The sequence below is a fragment of the Alligator sinensis genome, unplaced genomic scaffold, assembly GCF_000455745.1.
Source record: "Alligator sinensis unplaced genomic scaffold, ASM45574v1 scaffold647_2, whole genome shotgun sequence".
NCBI lineage: Eukaryota > Metazoa > Chordata > Crocodylia > Alligatoridae > Alligator > Alligator sinensis.
Genome location: NW_005841832.1, coordinates 5,789,293 through 5,807,431, shown reverse-complemented (window position 1 = coordinate 5,807,431; position 18,139 = coordinate 5,789,293). Strand labels below are relative to the sequence as shown.

General features: G+C 45.0%; 1 protein-coding gene across 1 annotated transcript in view; it reads right to left on the bottom strand.

Moving 5' to 3' along the window:
- The window catches only part of PLPPR5 (phospholipid phosphatase related 5), a 116,017-nt gene extending 98,651 nt beyond the window's left edge, over positions 1 to 17,366 (bottom strand). Inside the window, exon 1 of the mRNA XM_025193209.1 lies at positions 17,226 to 17,366. Coding sequence (XP_025048994.1) covers positions 17,226 to 17,366 — 141 coding nt within the window. The remainder of the gene's footprint in view (positions 1 to 17,225) is intronic.
- Positions 17,367 to 18,139: the final 773 nt, after the last annotated feature.

Here is an 18,139-nt window from a genome sequence, read left to right as displayed (position 1 = left end):
CCCATGGCTGCCCTGTCCAACCCAGCTCTGGCCCTTTAAGAAAAAAAAATAAAAACCCCTGGACTCACCCTTCCTGCCCAGTTGGGCATGGATCCCTGCTGCCCCACACCACATGGGGGGCTCTTCCATGAGCTCCCCAAAGCTCCAAGGTCACTGCAGGAGCTGGTGATTCCCGAGGTTTTTCTTGTTTTTCTTTTTCTTAAAAGGCCGGAGCTGGGACAGGCGGGGCACCCATGTGGGGGCTAGGGGATCAAGGTGGGGTCAGAGGGATCATGGCAGAGCCCCCGACATGGTGTGGAGCAGTGGGGAGGCAGTAGGGATCACCCCCCCCACCCACCAGCATCCGATGAGTGGGTGGTTTTTTTTTAAAGCACCGGGAGCTGGGGCAGGCAGGGCAGTCATGGTGCGGGGGCTGGGGAGAAGGCAGGGGATGGGGCCTGGTGGGCCCCATCCAGCCGCCCCTCCCCTGCCCCTACTTGCCAGCTCTGAATCCATCTGCAGCTCCCTGCTGCGGCCACTGGGGACTTTCTGAATCAGCGAAGCTCTCTGAACTTTTTCGAAGATTTGGAGAGCTTCAAATTGATTCAGAGCTTTTAATTGGTCCCCTGATTTGATTTGGAATCGGAGATTTGGCCACTGAATCAGGCTGAATATCATCCAAATCAAATCAGCACCCAAAGCTTCACACAGCCCTAGAAAACAGACCCCCAAAAATAACCACATATGTTTGTGTCCACTTCCCTTGTTAAGAAGGTTTCAGTATAGTTTGCATGCGGATATATCTTGATAACAATTATGGGAACAGCAGGGAATTACAGTGGAGGGTTACAGTGGATAAGATGGATATAAGTCAGCAGTGTGCCCTTGTTGCCAAGAAGGCTAACAGCATACTGGGTTGCATTAGTAGAAGCACTGCCAGCAGATAAAGGGAAGTCATTATTCCCCTCTATTATGCATGAGTGATGCCACAACTGGAGTACTGTGTCCAGTTTTGGGGCCCCCACCACAGAAAGGATGTAGACAAGTTGGAGGAAGTCCAATGGAGGGTAATGAAAATGGTCCAGGGCAGGGACACACAACTTCTGAGGAGAGGCTGAGGGAACTGGGTTTATTTAGTCTGCAGAAGTGACAACTGAGATGGGATTTGATAACAGCCTTTAACTTCCTGAAGGGGGGTTCCAAAGACGATGGAGCTGTACTGTTGTCAGTGGTGACAGATGACAGAACAAGGACCAATGGTCTCAAATTGCAGCAAGGGCGGTTTAGGTTGGATATTAGGAAAAACCTTCTCACAAGGAGGGTGGTGAAGTACTGGAACAGGTTACTTAAAGAGGTGGTGGTACCTCCATCCTTGGAATCTTTTAAGGTTTGGCTCAACAAAGCCCTGGCTAGGATGATCTAGTTGGGGGCGGTCCTGCTTTGAGCATGGGGGTGGACTAGATGACTTCCTGATGTCCCTTCCAGCCCTAATTTTCTATAATTCTATGATTCTATGATTCTATGATAATAAATTATGTGTTGGTTTAAAAGGGCACAACTCCATGAACCTCAATATAAGTCTGAATATTTATACCATCAGAAAATTATTTTTGTGAAGGCTTTAGGCTCTCCAAGATAGCACCATTTTCTTGGTTTCCAGGTTTATAATCTAATTTGGTCCATTCTACAAAAGTAAGACCAAGCCAAATTATAACATGGATGAGCATTATTGTGGGCATGTCTACACTGCAATCACTGACTTGAATGCAGTGTGTAGACATATCTGGGTTAGATTTTACACTATCTAGCGGCATTGACATATCAGTGTGGAACTCAGAATGGGCTGCAAAATGCTTTAGAAAAGAAGATGCCTGGTTGATCCTGAGGTGCCTGTTGCTGTAGCTGCAAGACTACTACTACCTGAGTTAGATAAAGCTACCTTTGGTATGTGTAGCCTACGGTGTAGTTACCACAGTGACTGCTCTAGAAGTATATTCGGTCAATTTTGCTGCAAAGATAGTTTGTGATCATCCAAGTAATACATATAAAGTTCCCATTGTGCCTAGTTATTACCATAAACATGTAATGCATTCTCCAAACAGTCTGGCAATAATAGCTGAGGTAAAACAATCCATGTTACACAGAGCTGATCAATATAATGAATTAATCTGGGTGGCTCCTATTTGAATTTCTGCTACTGATGCACTATCACCTTGAAGAAGTCACTTAACTTCTCTGTAGATATGTCTATATGTGCAATTAAGTTGAAGTAATACACTTTGGTACTTATCATGCCAGAGTTTATTGTTTCCTGGTCACTGTGTTTATGTGTGCACCCAGAAACTCAGCATGTTGAGCTGGCTCAGAGCAGCCCTTCCTGGCAGGGGTCCAGAGGGATCAGACAGCCAGCCCAGGGCTGCTCCCTCCCCCTGGCTCAACATGCTGAGGAGGGGCTTACTACAGCATGAGGGTGCTCCAGTGCGGGGCTAGCTAGAAGGCAATCCCCGTACTGAAGCACCTTTGTGCCCCAGACAGCTCCTCCAGCATCTGTATGTGCCTTGCTGTAGAGTAAAAAACTCTGCAGCAGGATAGTACTTGTAAATACTACAGGTTTCCCTCGATTTATGCGAATTCGCTCTTGTGCGATGACCCTTTTGCATATGCAGCTGGGGCTGGGGTGAGTGCCACGCCTGCACCTCCCAGGGCTCTGCTTGTCCGCGCTCACCCCAGCCAGCCCCAGGAGCAGCCAACAGGGGAACTCATCCCTATTTCTTACATTATAAAGTAGGTTCGCTTTATGTGAATTCGATTTATGTGGTGTTCTCCAGGAACGCATGTACCACATAAATTGAGGGAATCCTGTACTACTATCCTGCGGAGTTAGTTTACTCATGCCTAATAGCACTGCACATGTAGACATGAGACATTTACTGCATAGCTAATTAGTCAGCTCCACACTAAACCTCTAATATAGACATGCCCTGCAGGTAGCTTCTCTACATTTGAAATGGAGAGGATGATATTTATTTTTCTTAGTAAAGTGTTTTGAGATCAGTGAATCAAAAGGACTATGGAAGTGCTGAGAACTATTAGCAAACTGAGAGGAAATCATGGGCTACCAGGGCCTGTGCTCATCTTCTTGGACTCTATCTAGCACTTCAGAAACATTAATCCACTTAAGAAAGGAAGTACCACTATGAAGGTCTCCCTTGTTTCCCTCTCAGGCTAAAAAATAGCAAGAAAAATGTTAACACTCGAACTATAACTTTATTTATAACTGGAAAAAATGATTGTTGGCTAAAAGATAATACTCAATATAGTGCACCACATTGTCAGATTACCCTGATAAATATATTTATTTCCTGTTGTGAGTGCTCTTTATTTTCTTTTGTAAAGTGTTTTGAGATCAGTGAATCAAAAAGACTATGGAAGTACTGAGAAATATTAGTAAACTGATGTGAAAGCATGTCCTACCAGGGCCTGTGCTGGTCTTCTCTTGGGGTGCTTGTACATGTGAGAGGGGTTTAGTTCCCCTTAATTAAAAATGGTGGGTTTTAAATTTCATAGATTTCATAGATTTCATAACCATTAGGGCTGGAAGGGACCTGGGAAGATCATCGAGTCCAGCCCCCTGCCACAGGGGCAGGAAGTCAGCTGGGGGTCACAGGATCCCAGCAAGATAAACATCCAATTTTCTCTTAGAGGCGTTCAGAGTAGGTGCTTGAACCACCTCCGGTGGCAGGCTGTTCCAGACCTTGGGGGCTCAGACAGTAAAGAAATTCTTCCTTATGTCCAGCCTGAAACAGTCTTTCAGGAGTTTATAACCGTTCGACCTTGTCATCCCGTGGGAGGCTCTGGTGAACAATTGTTTCCCCAGATCCTGGTGAACACCCCTGATAAACTTATAGGTGGCCACCAGATCGCCCCTGAGCCTGCGCTTTTCCAGGCTAAAGAGCCCCATAGCTCTCAGCCTGTCATCGTAGGGTCTGTTTTCCTGACCTCTGATCATGCGCGCGGCTCTCCTCTGGACTCTCTGAAGCTTCTCCACATCGTTTTTTGAATTGTGGAGCCCAAACCTGGACACAGTACTCCAGCTGCAGCCTCACCAAGGCCAAGTACAAGGGGAGAATGATGTCCTGGGATTTGAGAAGCATCTATGGATGCAAGCCAGCATTTTGCTCACTTTACTAGCCGCAGCATCATATTGAAGGCTCATGTTCATCTTGTGGTCAATCATGACCCTCAAGTCCCTTTCATCCATTTCAATTGTGACCCAAGATTTCAATTTAGGGGCTTCCATCACTATTATGGAACAATGACAGCCCACCAGCAGCTTACCTCCCCATCCCCCCAGCTGTGGGGAGGCTCTGCTGGAAAAAAAATGTGGAGAGTGTTCAGATCTTTTTTTTCTCGCAGATCCTGCCCACCTCTCCCGTGGCCAGGGGGTGAGCTGCCAGTGACCCCTGAGGGCCTGGTCCTTCCCCCCAGGGCAGTGGTGCCCACTGGGGCCAAGCAGGCCGGGTGCTAGCTGCTTGGGTGCTGCCCCAGCTCGGAGGCAGCAGTGACCGGATCCAACTCTTCCCCAAATCTGCATGGAGAGCAGCAACTGGGGGCACTGCCACCATGAAGGGGAGGACTGAGGGCCCCTGCAGCTCAAGGCCTGCTGGCAGCTTACCCCCCCCAATCAAGGGAGAGGTGTGCAGGCTCCACAAGGGGGGGAAAAAAGGGATGAGGCCCTTCACAGCCTTTTTTTTTTTTGTCCTTGGTGGAGCCTGCCTGTGTGAGCTGCCACCAGCTCACACAGCCCAAGTTGTGGGGGGGATACAGTCCTTCCCTCCATGACAGTGGCACCCCCTGGGGATGCCCATGTGGTTTGCTAGCTGGATAGGTGCTGTCCCAGCCATAGACAGAGGGAGAAAATATTATTGGGGGGGGGGGGGCTGAGTGTGCACGTGTGCAAGCATACACCCCGCCCCCAGGTAAGTTGATCATGGGGTACGGGCATGGGGGGCAGATTGAGGCCCCCATGGTAAGGGAGGGAGTGGGGCACAGGCAGGAGCAGGGACTGGGGTGAATGGGGCCCGCTGACCTGCTGACTAGGAGGGGTGCCACACCATTTATCTGCCGTGTGCAGGGCGCAGAACCCAGCAACAGGACACACATGGTGTTGCTTGGCTCTTGAGGCAGTAGGCACAGGACTCAGCTTGCCTCCACCCCATGCACAGATCTGGGGGGTATGTGCCCCCCATGTCTCCCCTGGGGTACATACAGTGGTGGGAGCCCCCCCTGTGGATGAGCTGCCTGGGCTCCAAGCATCCCACACCCCAGCCCCTGCCTGCCCCTACCTTTGCCCCACTTCCTCCCGCACTGTGGGGGCTTCAATCTTCCCCGCCCCTCAAGCCCCTTCCCCTTCAGAGTACACTGAAATTTGCCTGGCCTCTATGCAGGGCAGTAATCCACACACCAGGGCTATGATCCTGACTGCGTATCTGAGTGTGCACACCTCCCTCCCACCCAGCAGCCTAGTGTCCATGGCCAGGCTGCCCTGTGGCCCTATCCACTGCTCCGCGTTTGGGAACTAGGCCCCATTAGCCCCAGCCTTCTGCCACCTATGGCCCCAGCTCACAGGCCGCACTCAGCCCAATCCAATAGCGTGTGGGCCGCTGGGAGCCTGGGTGCGGGGAAGCTCAAGTCTGGTGGGCTTCCAGCACCCCATGCAATGTCTCTGCCATTTTCCTGCTGCCTGGGACTGCCTGGAAATGGGCTGGCTTGCCCCTGGGCAGTGAGGGAAAGTGGCAGGAGGGCAGCTGGGTGTACTGGCAGCTGGAGAAGGTGGAGTGGCATATGTGATGTACCTTTATGGGGTCAGGAGTAGGATGACCTAGCCTCTCCCCCAATGCCCTATGGGTGTGGTTTGTGGTGGTGGGTTGTTGTTCTCCCTGCAAGCTGTGAGCATGTGAGTTGCTGAATCCCGTTCCTGATAAAAATAAAGCTGTTTACCGCCCCACTGGTCTCTGCTGAATGCTGACTCAAGGACAGAACCCCCAGGGCCTGGAGGTCTGAGTGAGTGCCCCATCCCTGGAGCCCAATGGCTTAGCATAAACATTATATGGTGTCAGAAGTGACCCGTCTCTCAGTGGAGTCACCAGCAGCTTGAGTAAGTGGGTTGCAGTTTTCATTTTTTTTAAATGGAGCGTTTCAAACCTCCACCAGAATTATCCTTTACTGGAAATCTTGGGGAGAGTTGGAGGTGATGGGAACAGAAGCTTTGGTTATACCTTGCAGTCACAAAGGCTGAGGAAGAAGCAGAGGATTATAAAATTGCAGTCATGCTTCACTGCATTGGGAATAAAGCCCTAGAAATTTACAACAACATGCAAGGGGTGTTTGCAGACCCTAATAACAAAACCCTTACAGGAGGTGCTTGCAACGTTCAAGAGCTACTGTGAACCCAGAAAAAAACCCGGTCTTTGAAAGGCATCAGTTCTGGCAACTTAGATACAATGAGGCTGCAGGCATAGATGATTTTGTTACAGAGATCAGAAGCAGAGCATGGGATTGTGAATTTGGACTTGCTGAGGATGTTACGTTGAGGGACAAAATTGTCTTCAGCATAACTGACTGCAAACTCAAAGAAAGCCTTCTGGAAAATCCCTCCCTTGCTTTAACACAAGCGGTGGATATCTGCAGAGCAAAGGCTCTCACAAGTGCTCAGGCCCGAGTGCTTGCTCAGGCAGAAGCAAGTTTGCGTGCAATTGAACAACAACCCACCACCACAAACCCACCCGCAGGGCATCAGGGGGAGAGACTGGGTCATCCCACTGCTGAGCCCTTAAAGTACATTACATATACCACAGGTGGCAGGGACAGTATATGGGTTGCTAGAAGCCCACCAAGCCCGAGCTTCCCCAAGCATGCCAGGGCTTCCAGCACCCCATGCACCATCCCTACTACCTTCTCCAGCTGCCAGCACATCCAGCTGCCCTCCTGCTGCCTTCCCGCACTGCTCCAGGGGGCAAGACAGCCCATTCCCAAGGCAGCACGGGGAGGCGGCAGAAGTGGGGTGACATGTATGCATGACTGATATTTTTGTCCGCAGTGGGATGGTTTGCCACGATCAAACTAAAATACATCAGAGGTGGTCTAAGTTGCCACGCTCAAAGAAATTTTGACGCAAAAAAAAATTGTGCACTTGTACACGGTGATACTATTATGTCAGACAAATGGAGATTTCTTGTTACTTTTTGTCACATGTACATGGCCACATCATCACTTGTACAAGCACCCTTGGACTCTATCTAGCACTTCAGAAACATTAATCCACTTAAGATAGAAAGTGCCACTATTAAGGTCTCCCTTGTTTCCCTCTCAGGCTAAAAAATAGTAAGAAAAATTTAGCACTAGAACTATAACTTTATTTATAGCTGAGAAAAACAATTGTTGGCTAACAGATAATACTCAATACTGTGTACCAAAATGTCAGAGTACCCTGATAAATATACTTATTTCCTATTGTGAGAGTTCTTTCTTTAAGAAAAATACCTAGTAGCTTTGCAATATGTCTGGAGTGTTTTCTTACCTCAACTAATATGAAGCATGGTAAAATTGTGTCACTTCTTTGACTCCGATGCCTGGTGCTAGAAATCATGTTGACCTGTGAAGAAAGCAAAGCATGTTGTATACATCCATAGTGAGTTGACATTGTTGAGAGTTATTTCCCAGATCTGCTGTCTAAGGGCAGGTTTACACACAGACTTATACTGAAATAACAGAAGATATGAATTACAACTGACTTTTATTTCAATGAAAAATCTGTATGTAGATTCTCTTAGTCTGAAAAAAATGTGATTCAAGTTCATAACTAAAACTGGTGAGTTAAATTGACTGTAGCCACTTTTATTCTAAAATAAGAGCATCCACACAGATTTACACCTAAAATTGATTTGGTTAAATCTGTGCAGGTCTTTGTGCTGGCTATCCCTAGGGACTAGCCTGATTCAGCCGTCCATTTCAATTCAACAAAGCAGTTAAGCATGCATTGTGGTCCCACTGATTTCAACGGAACTTAAGCATTTATTTGTAGTTAAGTACATGTATAAGTACCCTGTTGCATAAGAATGCACTTTAATTATATGCTTAAAATCTGCTTCAAGTTGCAAGGTTAGAGTTAAGCCTGTAAAGTGCCAACCTGTAAAGCAGTAGTGAAACATGGGGTGGAAGAATGGGGCATGTGCCCCAGGCCTCGCTTAAAGGGATGGCTGCCAGAAGGATGGAGCAGGGGGAGGGCACTTCATCCTGCCTCCTTGCTGCCTGTCTTGCTGTGCCTCCACTTTCTGGCTGCAACAAGCAGATGGCACAGGCAGTGTGTGTTATGAAGCGAAAGGTGTGGGCATTATAGTTTTGTAGAGCGGTAGTGGAGTTCACTGCTGCTGAAGGAAGAATTGACCCCGTTTTTGCTGGCAGAATCAGTATTTTTTCTGCCTTCTGTACATGCCGTTTGGCAGCAAAAAAATGGAGCAGAAGTTCCCCCCACAACAAACTACACTGCCCATCTAGAGAACTATGATTTCCAGAATTCCTTGCACTCCATAACACTGCACAGCTGTGCTTGCTGCAGTTCCTGCGCATGCAAACCAGAAGGTAGGAGGAGAGGATGAGGCTGAGGGGGAAGAATGAGAGACCACTGCCCTGGGCCCATTTTTTCCATGCTTTGCCTCTGCTATATGGTGCTAAGTGTCTCCCATTATTTTCAGGAGGAGTTGAGAGTACTCAGGCTCCTGGAAGGATCATGACCTTTTTAGCTAACATACTACACAGTTCACTCACATATGAACGTAAACCAGCTTCTTGTAGATGGCCTGATGCTGTGAAGGACGTACCTTGCATTGCCTGGATTTTGGTAGGATGATATCTAATGCATCCACTGAGAAATGCCTGAAAAAAAACCCTTATGTATCTTTAAGTGAGCTTTAAGAAGTTATTCAAATATTGGTCAATGTTTGTTAGACAGGAATTGTAATGCTCATAAAAGCATCTTGAAGGATTTTTTTTTGGTTTTATTTTTCTTTTTACTAGAGGAGGATCAAGGAGCTTTGAAAATGCATTTTTAATAGCAAAAAATAATACAATTTAGTATGAAACAAATCTGAACAAGGGAAAAGGTCATCACTGCTTACTGAAATTCCTTATAATTTGTTGACAAAGTTAAGAAAAATATACCAAGGTAATAACTTATGCAGAAGGGGTCGGGTCTTGGAAATAGGCCAGTTTATACTAGCTAGGGACCTGGACTCCAAATGTTTTGGAATGAAGAGGCAGTGATTTCTAATCTGGGGAATAAGCATGAAAACAATTGACTGGAACATGAGCAGAACCTAGAAAAGAAAGCAAAAAACACATACTGTTGAGTCCAAAGAAATCTCAGCATTTCCTAAGGGAGGTAAAAGGCCAGAATTAATGAAGGAAAAAAATCTATCAATGAAGATTACACCAATTGTTTAACCACATTATCCAGAGTCTGTAGATCTGCAATATTAAATCGACTAACGAGGATAAATTTGAAATGGTAGAGAAGTGCTGAGGAGCTGATCTCAGTTACACTAATGTCAATCCAAAGGAACTTTATAAGTATCAGTAGAACAACCCAAGGCCCATGCTAAAGTGAACATGAGCAGAGATTTGACTCCCTGGATTCCTCTCATCTTTCTTATACACTCACATTTTGATTGAAGTCATTTCTCAGATCTATGTCCTTCTGTCCTTTTCCTTCGTACTGTCAGCCAATTTCCAGTCCTGCTTCTCACTCCCAGCTCTCTGCTGTTCTAAATGGGCACTTTAATGCGCATTAGCTTATTTTAATGTGCATTAAAGCATCACAAAAAACTATGCTCTTTAGCTAGCTATTGCACATTAAAATAGGCTAATGCACATTTCTCTAGTACCTCACAATGGAGGGCACTTTACATGTGCTCTAGAGATTGGATTGGGGGGGGGAGGGGCTCACTCTAATAAGGCTCCAAGAGCCACTCTAATTAAAGTGCCACCACGTCTTCTGTATCAGCATCCCTGCACTTTAAAATGGCAGTGGGGTGCTCAAACTAAAGCTTGTTCAATGAGTTTTAGTGCAAGCCACCATTTTTAAGCACAGACGCTGATCCATGAGATGCGGGAGGCTGCTGAGCTCAGCAGTTGCCATACTCCAGCAGACTTGATTAATTGAGCCTGCTCGGACACTCTGGAATTCCATTGCATTGGATCAGCCTTTGCCCTTGTGTACAGGCACCCGGATGTACTGGATTTAATGCGCATTACCTAAACCACATTAACTGAATGCATAGATGTGGCCTCAGCTCCCAGTTCTCTGTCCCTCAGCTCCCTCTGGTTGCTGTCCCTCATTGTTTATGCCTCATTGCCACTTTGTATTCTTATCTTTCTTCCCTGTCTTTTTTTACCCACATTCTGTTGCTTCTCCCTCATTTGTTTCTTCCTCTCTCTTCTTCCGATTATCCTATGGGCTGATTCTGTCTTGTTCTTCCCACATTCTCTCTTTTCCATACTTTAACCCTCCCCCCCATCCCCCATGCAGCTTTTCCCAGAACTCATCTCTCATTCTATTTTGCTGTTCTGTGCACCCTAAATCTCTCTTTATACCTTCTCCCTTCTCTGATGCATTAATAAGGAAGGAGATACCTGATGATTCTTTTCCTTTATGTTCTGACTCCAGTTTCCCTCTTTTCATCTTATGAATGATGAATTATATGGAACTCTACTATGAATGAGGTTAGGCAGAAGCTGATGATTGAGAGCACTCTACCCCACTTACCAGTATGGTTAGTGGAAATATGGTGACTGGTTGTCCAACTCAGTGCTATGTCTGCTTGGGCCAACTATGGCCTTTCTGGCAGCTGCTAACCTTCATTTTAGGACCTTGTCATTCTGGGTATTTTTAGCTTAGTATTTGACTATTTCAAGTGCAGCAGTGGCAATCTGCATTCAGGTTATGTTCACACAAAGCAGTGAACAAGAAAATGTTTCATAAAACAAGGGCTAGAGCATGTGCAGCTGAGAACTCTGATTGTGAAAGATTGAGTGTATTTAACAAGCAAGCAGAACGTAACAGCTCCTTTATTGATCAATTTACTTTTATGAACCCTGAGCCGAAGTCTGAATATTCAGTCTTGCTCAATCCTCAGGCCAAACTCCCTCTGAACCTTCCAATACCCAGTTATACTGTTTTACAATATAAACTGCTAATACTGAACATTGAAAGATACATGCACAGTAAGAGTATATTAGTGTTAAAGACTTTGCTCTCTGAAAAGAGAAACCACCATGGCTAGTATTTGCTATTTGAATGCTGGCAAAATGTTAGAGAGAAAAATAATTACAGTGAGGAATACTCAGTGCTGATGAACTTGTATGGCCAAATTATGGCTGCCCACATGCAGATTTACTAGCAATGGAAGGCACAGAGAAACCATTCCCAAAGCACAGGTGCAGAGGAAATTGACACTTAAAAGGTAGTCTTTTAAGTATAAAGAATGGTCCTCAGCTGGTGCTGATAGTTGTCAGTGCCACAGAGGGAACATGACAAAGTAATCCAAAGAGTGTCTAAGACCCTGTTTTCCCCACAGCACCTTCACAGGCTCTGAAGGTAACATTGGATACTTCTTTATTTACTTATTTATTTTTGGTAAAGGTGAGATATGTACTATATCTAAGGGCATTAGGTCTCACTTTTCTTCTAAAGCACAGATCTCAGACAGGAAATGGCAGTATGCCCCTCCCTACCATTTTTATACAGTAACTGGAAGATAGAATGCTTGCAGATCACTTTGCCAGAGAGATTCAAACCTACCTCTCCCACCTCTCTGAAGAATGCCTTGAACACAAAGCTATAAGCTTTTCTTTCCAGTTCAATTAATCTTCAGCTCCTTTCTGTAGAGTGACTTAGCTTCAGCAAATGGGTTAGAAAGCATCCTCCCTGCAGACCAGTCTAAACAGGATGGCTATGGCAATCTCCACAAATTTGGGAGATGTGGGTTTTAACCCTTTTGAACTGAGGAGAGAATTAAACCCATGTCTCTCACTTTCTGGGTGAATGCTTTAACCATTAGACCAGGGACATCAAACATACAACCTAAGGGCCAGATTCATCCCACAGAGCCATGTCATCCAACAAACGCAGCTCCTGGAGCAGCTGGGAAGTTGGGGGCAGAGCGCGCAGGGGTAGGGCTGAGTTCCTGAGTTCCGAGGCACGGAGCCCTGTGCAGCAGCAGTGGGGTGAGGGCTGCGTTAACTCCCATGGTTTCCTGAGCTGACACAGTGGATCAGGCACCAACAGTAGTCAACACTACTTCTAATCACCCCGCTGCTGGACATGCATCTGGATCCAGCTGGCAAGGAGCCATTCACAGTCCAGATTTAGCCTGTGAGAAGCCCCATGGTCTAGATCTAGCCGGGGCGGGGCGGGGATGGCAAACAAGTTTGACACTCTTGTACTATTATAAAAAGGGAAGTAGAGGGGGTGCAGGGAACAACACTGGTCCCAATAGCATGAGGCTGATGTATTTTAAGAGAAAGTAGCAAGTACAATACATTGATCCTGTAGAGCAGGGGCCAGCAACCTATAGCCCGCAGGCTAGATTCAGCCCTTATTTGATCCAGCTCACAAACATGGGGCTTCGGCAGCAGTCACCTTCCTGTATGGCTACAGGAAGAAGCACCGGCTATGGGTGCTCTCCTTGTACTGCCACAGGGAAAAGCAGCAGTTGTGGCTGGGTTCTGGCACCCACCCACCACCTTCTGACCCAAACTGGGTCACTGTAGCTTATGGCCTAAAAGGGTGCTGACTGCTGCTGTAGACACCTGTGTTAGTTATGCTCTGAGGATGTCTGCTAGATTGAGGACCGCAGGGTACTTAGGCAGGAAATGCCTAGGATCTGGTATCCAGTCAGACAAAGATGTTAAAAAGCTGTCTAGATGCTCAGCCCTGTCAAGACTGAGGCAGTTCAGGGCATGTGCAGAGGCACAATTCAAGGCCCCGGTAAACTGTTACATCAAAAGAAATATGCCTATACTGTTCAGGTACCTCCATGGCTAGACAGCAACTGAACAGGGATTTTCAGGTTCTCAGCTTTGGATTTAGCCATCTAAATAGGCTTTAGGCAACCAAGTCCCTTTACAGATCTGGCTGTAAGTGGCATGTTTAAAATCAGTAACGCAGTCTCTGACTGCACTAGGAATCAAGCCCTGGTCTTTACTCACAAAACTGTGCCCCAAACTATCAGCCCATCCTTCCCTTCCTCTCCTTCCAGTGATCTGGTATTACATATTCACTTCCTTACCCTACCAGCATTTTTTAAAGAAGTTATGAAAACATGGGCAATTTAGATACCCTAGAGCAATGACTGTCATGAGATCTTTTTAAAGGTGTGGTAGGGGGTGCAATATCACTGTTAGGTGTGCAAGCACATACACAAATCACTAGATAAACATAGAGATTTCAAATAGGAATCCACAATATCAAAAACCTGACCTGTTGCGGTCTTTTGAGAACTTTGCAACAGAAGAAGTGCACTATTATTTTTCCATAGTCAAAAGATGAGCAAAAGCTACGAGCTGGCATTTTCTGAGGGTTGCTTTCAATCTAACAAGGAGTTCTCTGAGTCTAAAAAGGTTGAGAACCACTGCCTTGGAGTCCTGCACCCTGTGTAGTCTGTTCCACCAGGCCAAAAGACCTCCAAAAAGCAAATAGCTGACAAGAACAAGATTGACATTCTGCCACAGTTTTCCCTTAAAAACTGGGATTCAGTAGAGAAACACACATTCCCTATGGCACATCTCTTTTAATTTCTGGCTGAATTTCACCCAGACCAGAGGCAAATTAGTTGTTAATAATTCATAATATGTAATGATTAGTGCTCTGAACTAACCAAATCTATTTAAATGTATAGCAGTTATGTTCCTGCAGGTGATAAAAATATAGCTCCCCACTTGAAGGCAGACATAAAATGTGTCCAGGGGTTGTTAAATTTATCAGAAAAATAGAAGAGCAAAGTCACTGTGCTATGGATAAAACAAAAACATCTTTATCATGGAAAATATCTTTAAATGTCAAATCGTAATTCAGGTACAGGGAAGAACATAGGATTTTTCATGAAAAAAGAAAAAAAAACGAAAGAACAAGGATATGTTTCCTAGAGAGGATACAAAAATGGATTCGTAAAGGGGAAAAATCTACCCAACTTCCTTCAAGCACATGTGCTTAGGCGCTGACGGCATCTATACATGTGCATCAGGGTGGAGGTGGGAGAGCCGCTCTAATTAAAGCGCCCGCAGCATCGTGTGTATTCAAAATGGTGGTGGGGGCACTTGAAATAAAGCTCGTTTGATGAGCTTTAGTTCAAGCACCCCCACTGCCATTTTGAAGAGTGGGGACACTGAACACATGTGATGCAGAGGCTGGTGGAGCACGCTATTTAGCGCACTGATAGTCTACTCCAATGCATGCTAATTAGCACACATCAGAATAGATGTCTGGTAAGTGTATAGGTGCCCTGGGGGTCTGTCTCAAAGGTCCACATTGCCTTAGGTCAAAGGCAGAGGAGCTGCAGGGCTGAAATCTATCCCACCAAGTTAAAAAAATTAGTCCACACTAGCTGCACAGAGTATTTGGACAAAAGGGCCTGAGTGAGTGTAAACTGCATGAATCCTCCCTGTCTTTGTCACCCCCCCCACCCCCTCACACACACTCCCCACCCTGAGGTGGCCTTCCATACTAGTCTACAGGTTAAGTCCTGTAACATAAGAATTGTAAATGTATTCCTGTGTAGCCTTATGGTCACCTTCCATAGCCCATATAGGTTTAAATGAGGCTTGAATTGGTCCCCCATACCAAATGAATTTCATTCCCCACCCCCCGTTTTTGTTTGTCTTATCCACATTGATGCTTCAGTTGCCAATAAGAAATTCCTTTTTATACAGGATGACAGTGATCAAAATGACTTTGAGAGAAAAAGTGTAGATGAATAGGACAGCACAAGGACACCTCTAGAGACAGAGCCCTGAACTCTAAACAGCTGGGAAGCCACATGTCAGATCTGACAGACCAGATTATACGCCAGCAGATCTACTCCCACTCCCACTTACATCCCCTTGACAATTCAGTTTATAGAGCTTTAGGCTTTATGTTTGCTTTAGTGCTGAGCCAAAGTAAATGTCTAAAAGTGTTTAGCCTATTTTTCTGCAATCTGCATAATCAGAGGTGCCTCCTGCCATAATATCAACAAAATGGTCTTCACCTTCAGTTGTCAATCACTTGCCCCCAAACAGAGGACTGCCCTAGGCATTTATTAACGTAGGCCCAGATTCTCAGCTGGGTCAGCTATACCAATCTACACCAAATGAGGCTGTGGCCCATTTTCTAAAGTCCTATTCTAACAAACCAAAGTTTAGATTAGGGTTTTTTTTTAATTATTACCCTATTTATTGCTGTTGAGAACAGAAAAACAAACAGATCAGGAAAAAAAATATTTTCAGTAACTATAAACTTTAGTGGACAGCAGTTTTGTCCAACATCAGCCACTGTTCACATCTTGTCATTTCTCTCTAGTTCATTTCCTTCTCTCTTCTGTAGGATTTATCTTCACTGAATGGTTAGCTTGCAATCAGGTTCAAATGTGGCCCCTGCTATATTTTTTGGCTGCAACCATCTCTGGTAATCTAAACCCAGGCTAGCAGCCCTCTCAGCTCAACTGATGCTGTGGCTCAAGCAGCAATCTAAAGGAGATTCAGCTACTCTGAACTGCCTTTCCAAGCACTCCTTTCTGAATGTCTTTTTTCAGTGCCACCACTCTCACAAAAGTTTGGTTAATTCAAAAGAAGTTAATGTGAGCCCAGATAATTCAAACTAATGCTGTGGTGAGGACAAACTCTTGGCAGCATTTACCTTGCTGCAGCAAACTGTGACCTATTCTTGGAAAACATGCTTAAAGCATGTAATTACTCCCAGCAACAACAAAGGAATAGCTCAAATGTTTGAAGTTAAGCATAGACTGAAGTGCTTTTATGTCCAATGACAGGGTCATAGTTTACTGTCTCCAGTGTCTTTTAGTTCTTACTGCCTCCCCCTCTTAACAGTTATTTTATTTTTCATAGTTTATTTTTTCCCTTAATTTTGCAAATTGTTGTTTCAGAAAGCCAGTTCTATTAGGTACCATATTCATCTAAGCCTAATACAAACAAAACTGTTCCTCCGCTGATGATTCACCGCTGGGGAATCAATCCTGAAATCCTTAAGCTCAGGATTCCAAGTTGAAAACAAAACAAAACGTAACCTTCAGGAAGAGATTTTTTTGCTTTCTGGGCCACCAAAATTGCCCCACAATTCCAGCTGTAGTAGCATTTATAATTAAAAAAAAACAGTCTATGGAGGGAGGAACCCAACAACTGAAACAAAAAGGCAGCAAAAATGTTAGGGTTTGTGTTTGATTTGTGTTACCTTACTATTTGTCACTTTAATAAATTGCTTGTGGAAGCGTAAATCTGTTGTCTTTTATTTCTTCTGATAAAAGGTAATTTGTACATACTGTATAAATTTTTGATGAGTAGGAATCTAATCACATTTTGACATACAGAAAAACAAGGATGTGAGTGTGGTAAAAGGGTTTTTGGTTGTAGCCGTGTTGGTCTAACTGAGTTGGTCTAATAAACGATATCACATCTACTCAGAGAACCTTGCCTGCCAGTGTGGTAAAAGCCACTTTATCCTGATATTACTGTAGTTTGCAGTCCTTTAAAACAAGTAACTAATATTTCAACGTTGGAGTGATGTTGTAGCCAAGACAGTTAAGGAAGTATGCGAGAAGCAAGGATGTGTGCGGGCTATAGCTTTTATTGGACCAACCACCTGGTTGGGATACACTTAGTTAAGCTTTTGCATGCAGTACATTCTTCTTCAGGTTTGATCTTAAAATTTGTCTAAATAAATAATGACTTCTTAAGCCCTGGCAGATCCATTATATCCTACTGTGGTACCCTCACTGAAGAGTAATTTCAATTCAAAGAAACTATACTGAAAATACTTGTCATTCAAAGAGCAAGTTTTTTACAAGACCACAGACTTCCTCAACAGAAGCCAGAACATCAACCACCTCACTAAGAAGACTATTCTTAAACCCATGGGTGTCACCAGCCTGTACACTAACATCCTATGCCATAATGGCACAGCTGCCTGCCTGAAATACCTTCAAGAACATGGAGTACACTAAGATTTGCAACATGTTCCAAAAATTATCCACTTCATCCTCACCAACAACTTCACTTCCAACATTCAGCACTTCCTCCAAACCATGGGCACAACTACAGGCACAAAGATGGGCCCTCATTTTGCCAACTTCTTCATGAGCCACCTGAGGGACCAATTTCTAGAAAACTGCATCATCAAACCTGCACTATGCCAGCATTTAATTAATATTTTCATTATATCTGGACTGAACACCTAGACTCACTTATTGACGTGCATCACATGTTTAACAACGATCATCCCTCAATCAAACCTTCTCTGGAATATTTCTACACTAACATCAACTTTCTAGATACTATGATCCACATCCAGGATGGCACTACAAACCACTATATACAGAAAACCCACAGATCACCATACACAGGACCAGCAATCTTTCCAAGCACACCAAAAAATCTGCAATCTACAGGAAGGCCCTCAGAGAGCACTGCATCTTCTTTAAGGAAAATATTTGTGACACCCACCTAACCAGCCTAAAATCTGCCTTTAACAATAAGGGCACTCCAGTAGAGGAGTAGACCATACATTTGAAAAAACTATCCAAATACCCTGCAGTAACAACACAAAAAGAAAACTCCTGTGACCACATACCCCTGGTAGTCACCTACCATCCCACAGTGAAGCCATTCAGAAAAGTCACCAAACTACAGACTATACTCAACAAAGATCAGACTTTGGGAGAAATGTTCCCAGCCGCGCCGCCCCACTCCTGGCTTTCAAACAACCCCCTAAACCTGCCCAACTCATCATGAGAAGCAAACTCTCCACTGCCCAACAGACATCAAGTGGGATACAGCCTTGCTTTGATGAGAAATGCTTAATCCGGTAGTTTTCAAACTGTGGTCTGTAGATCCC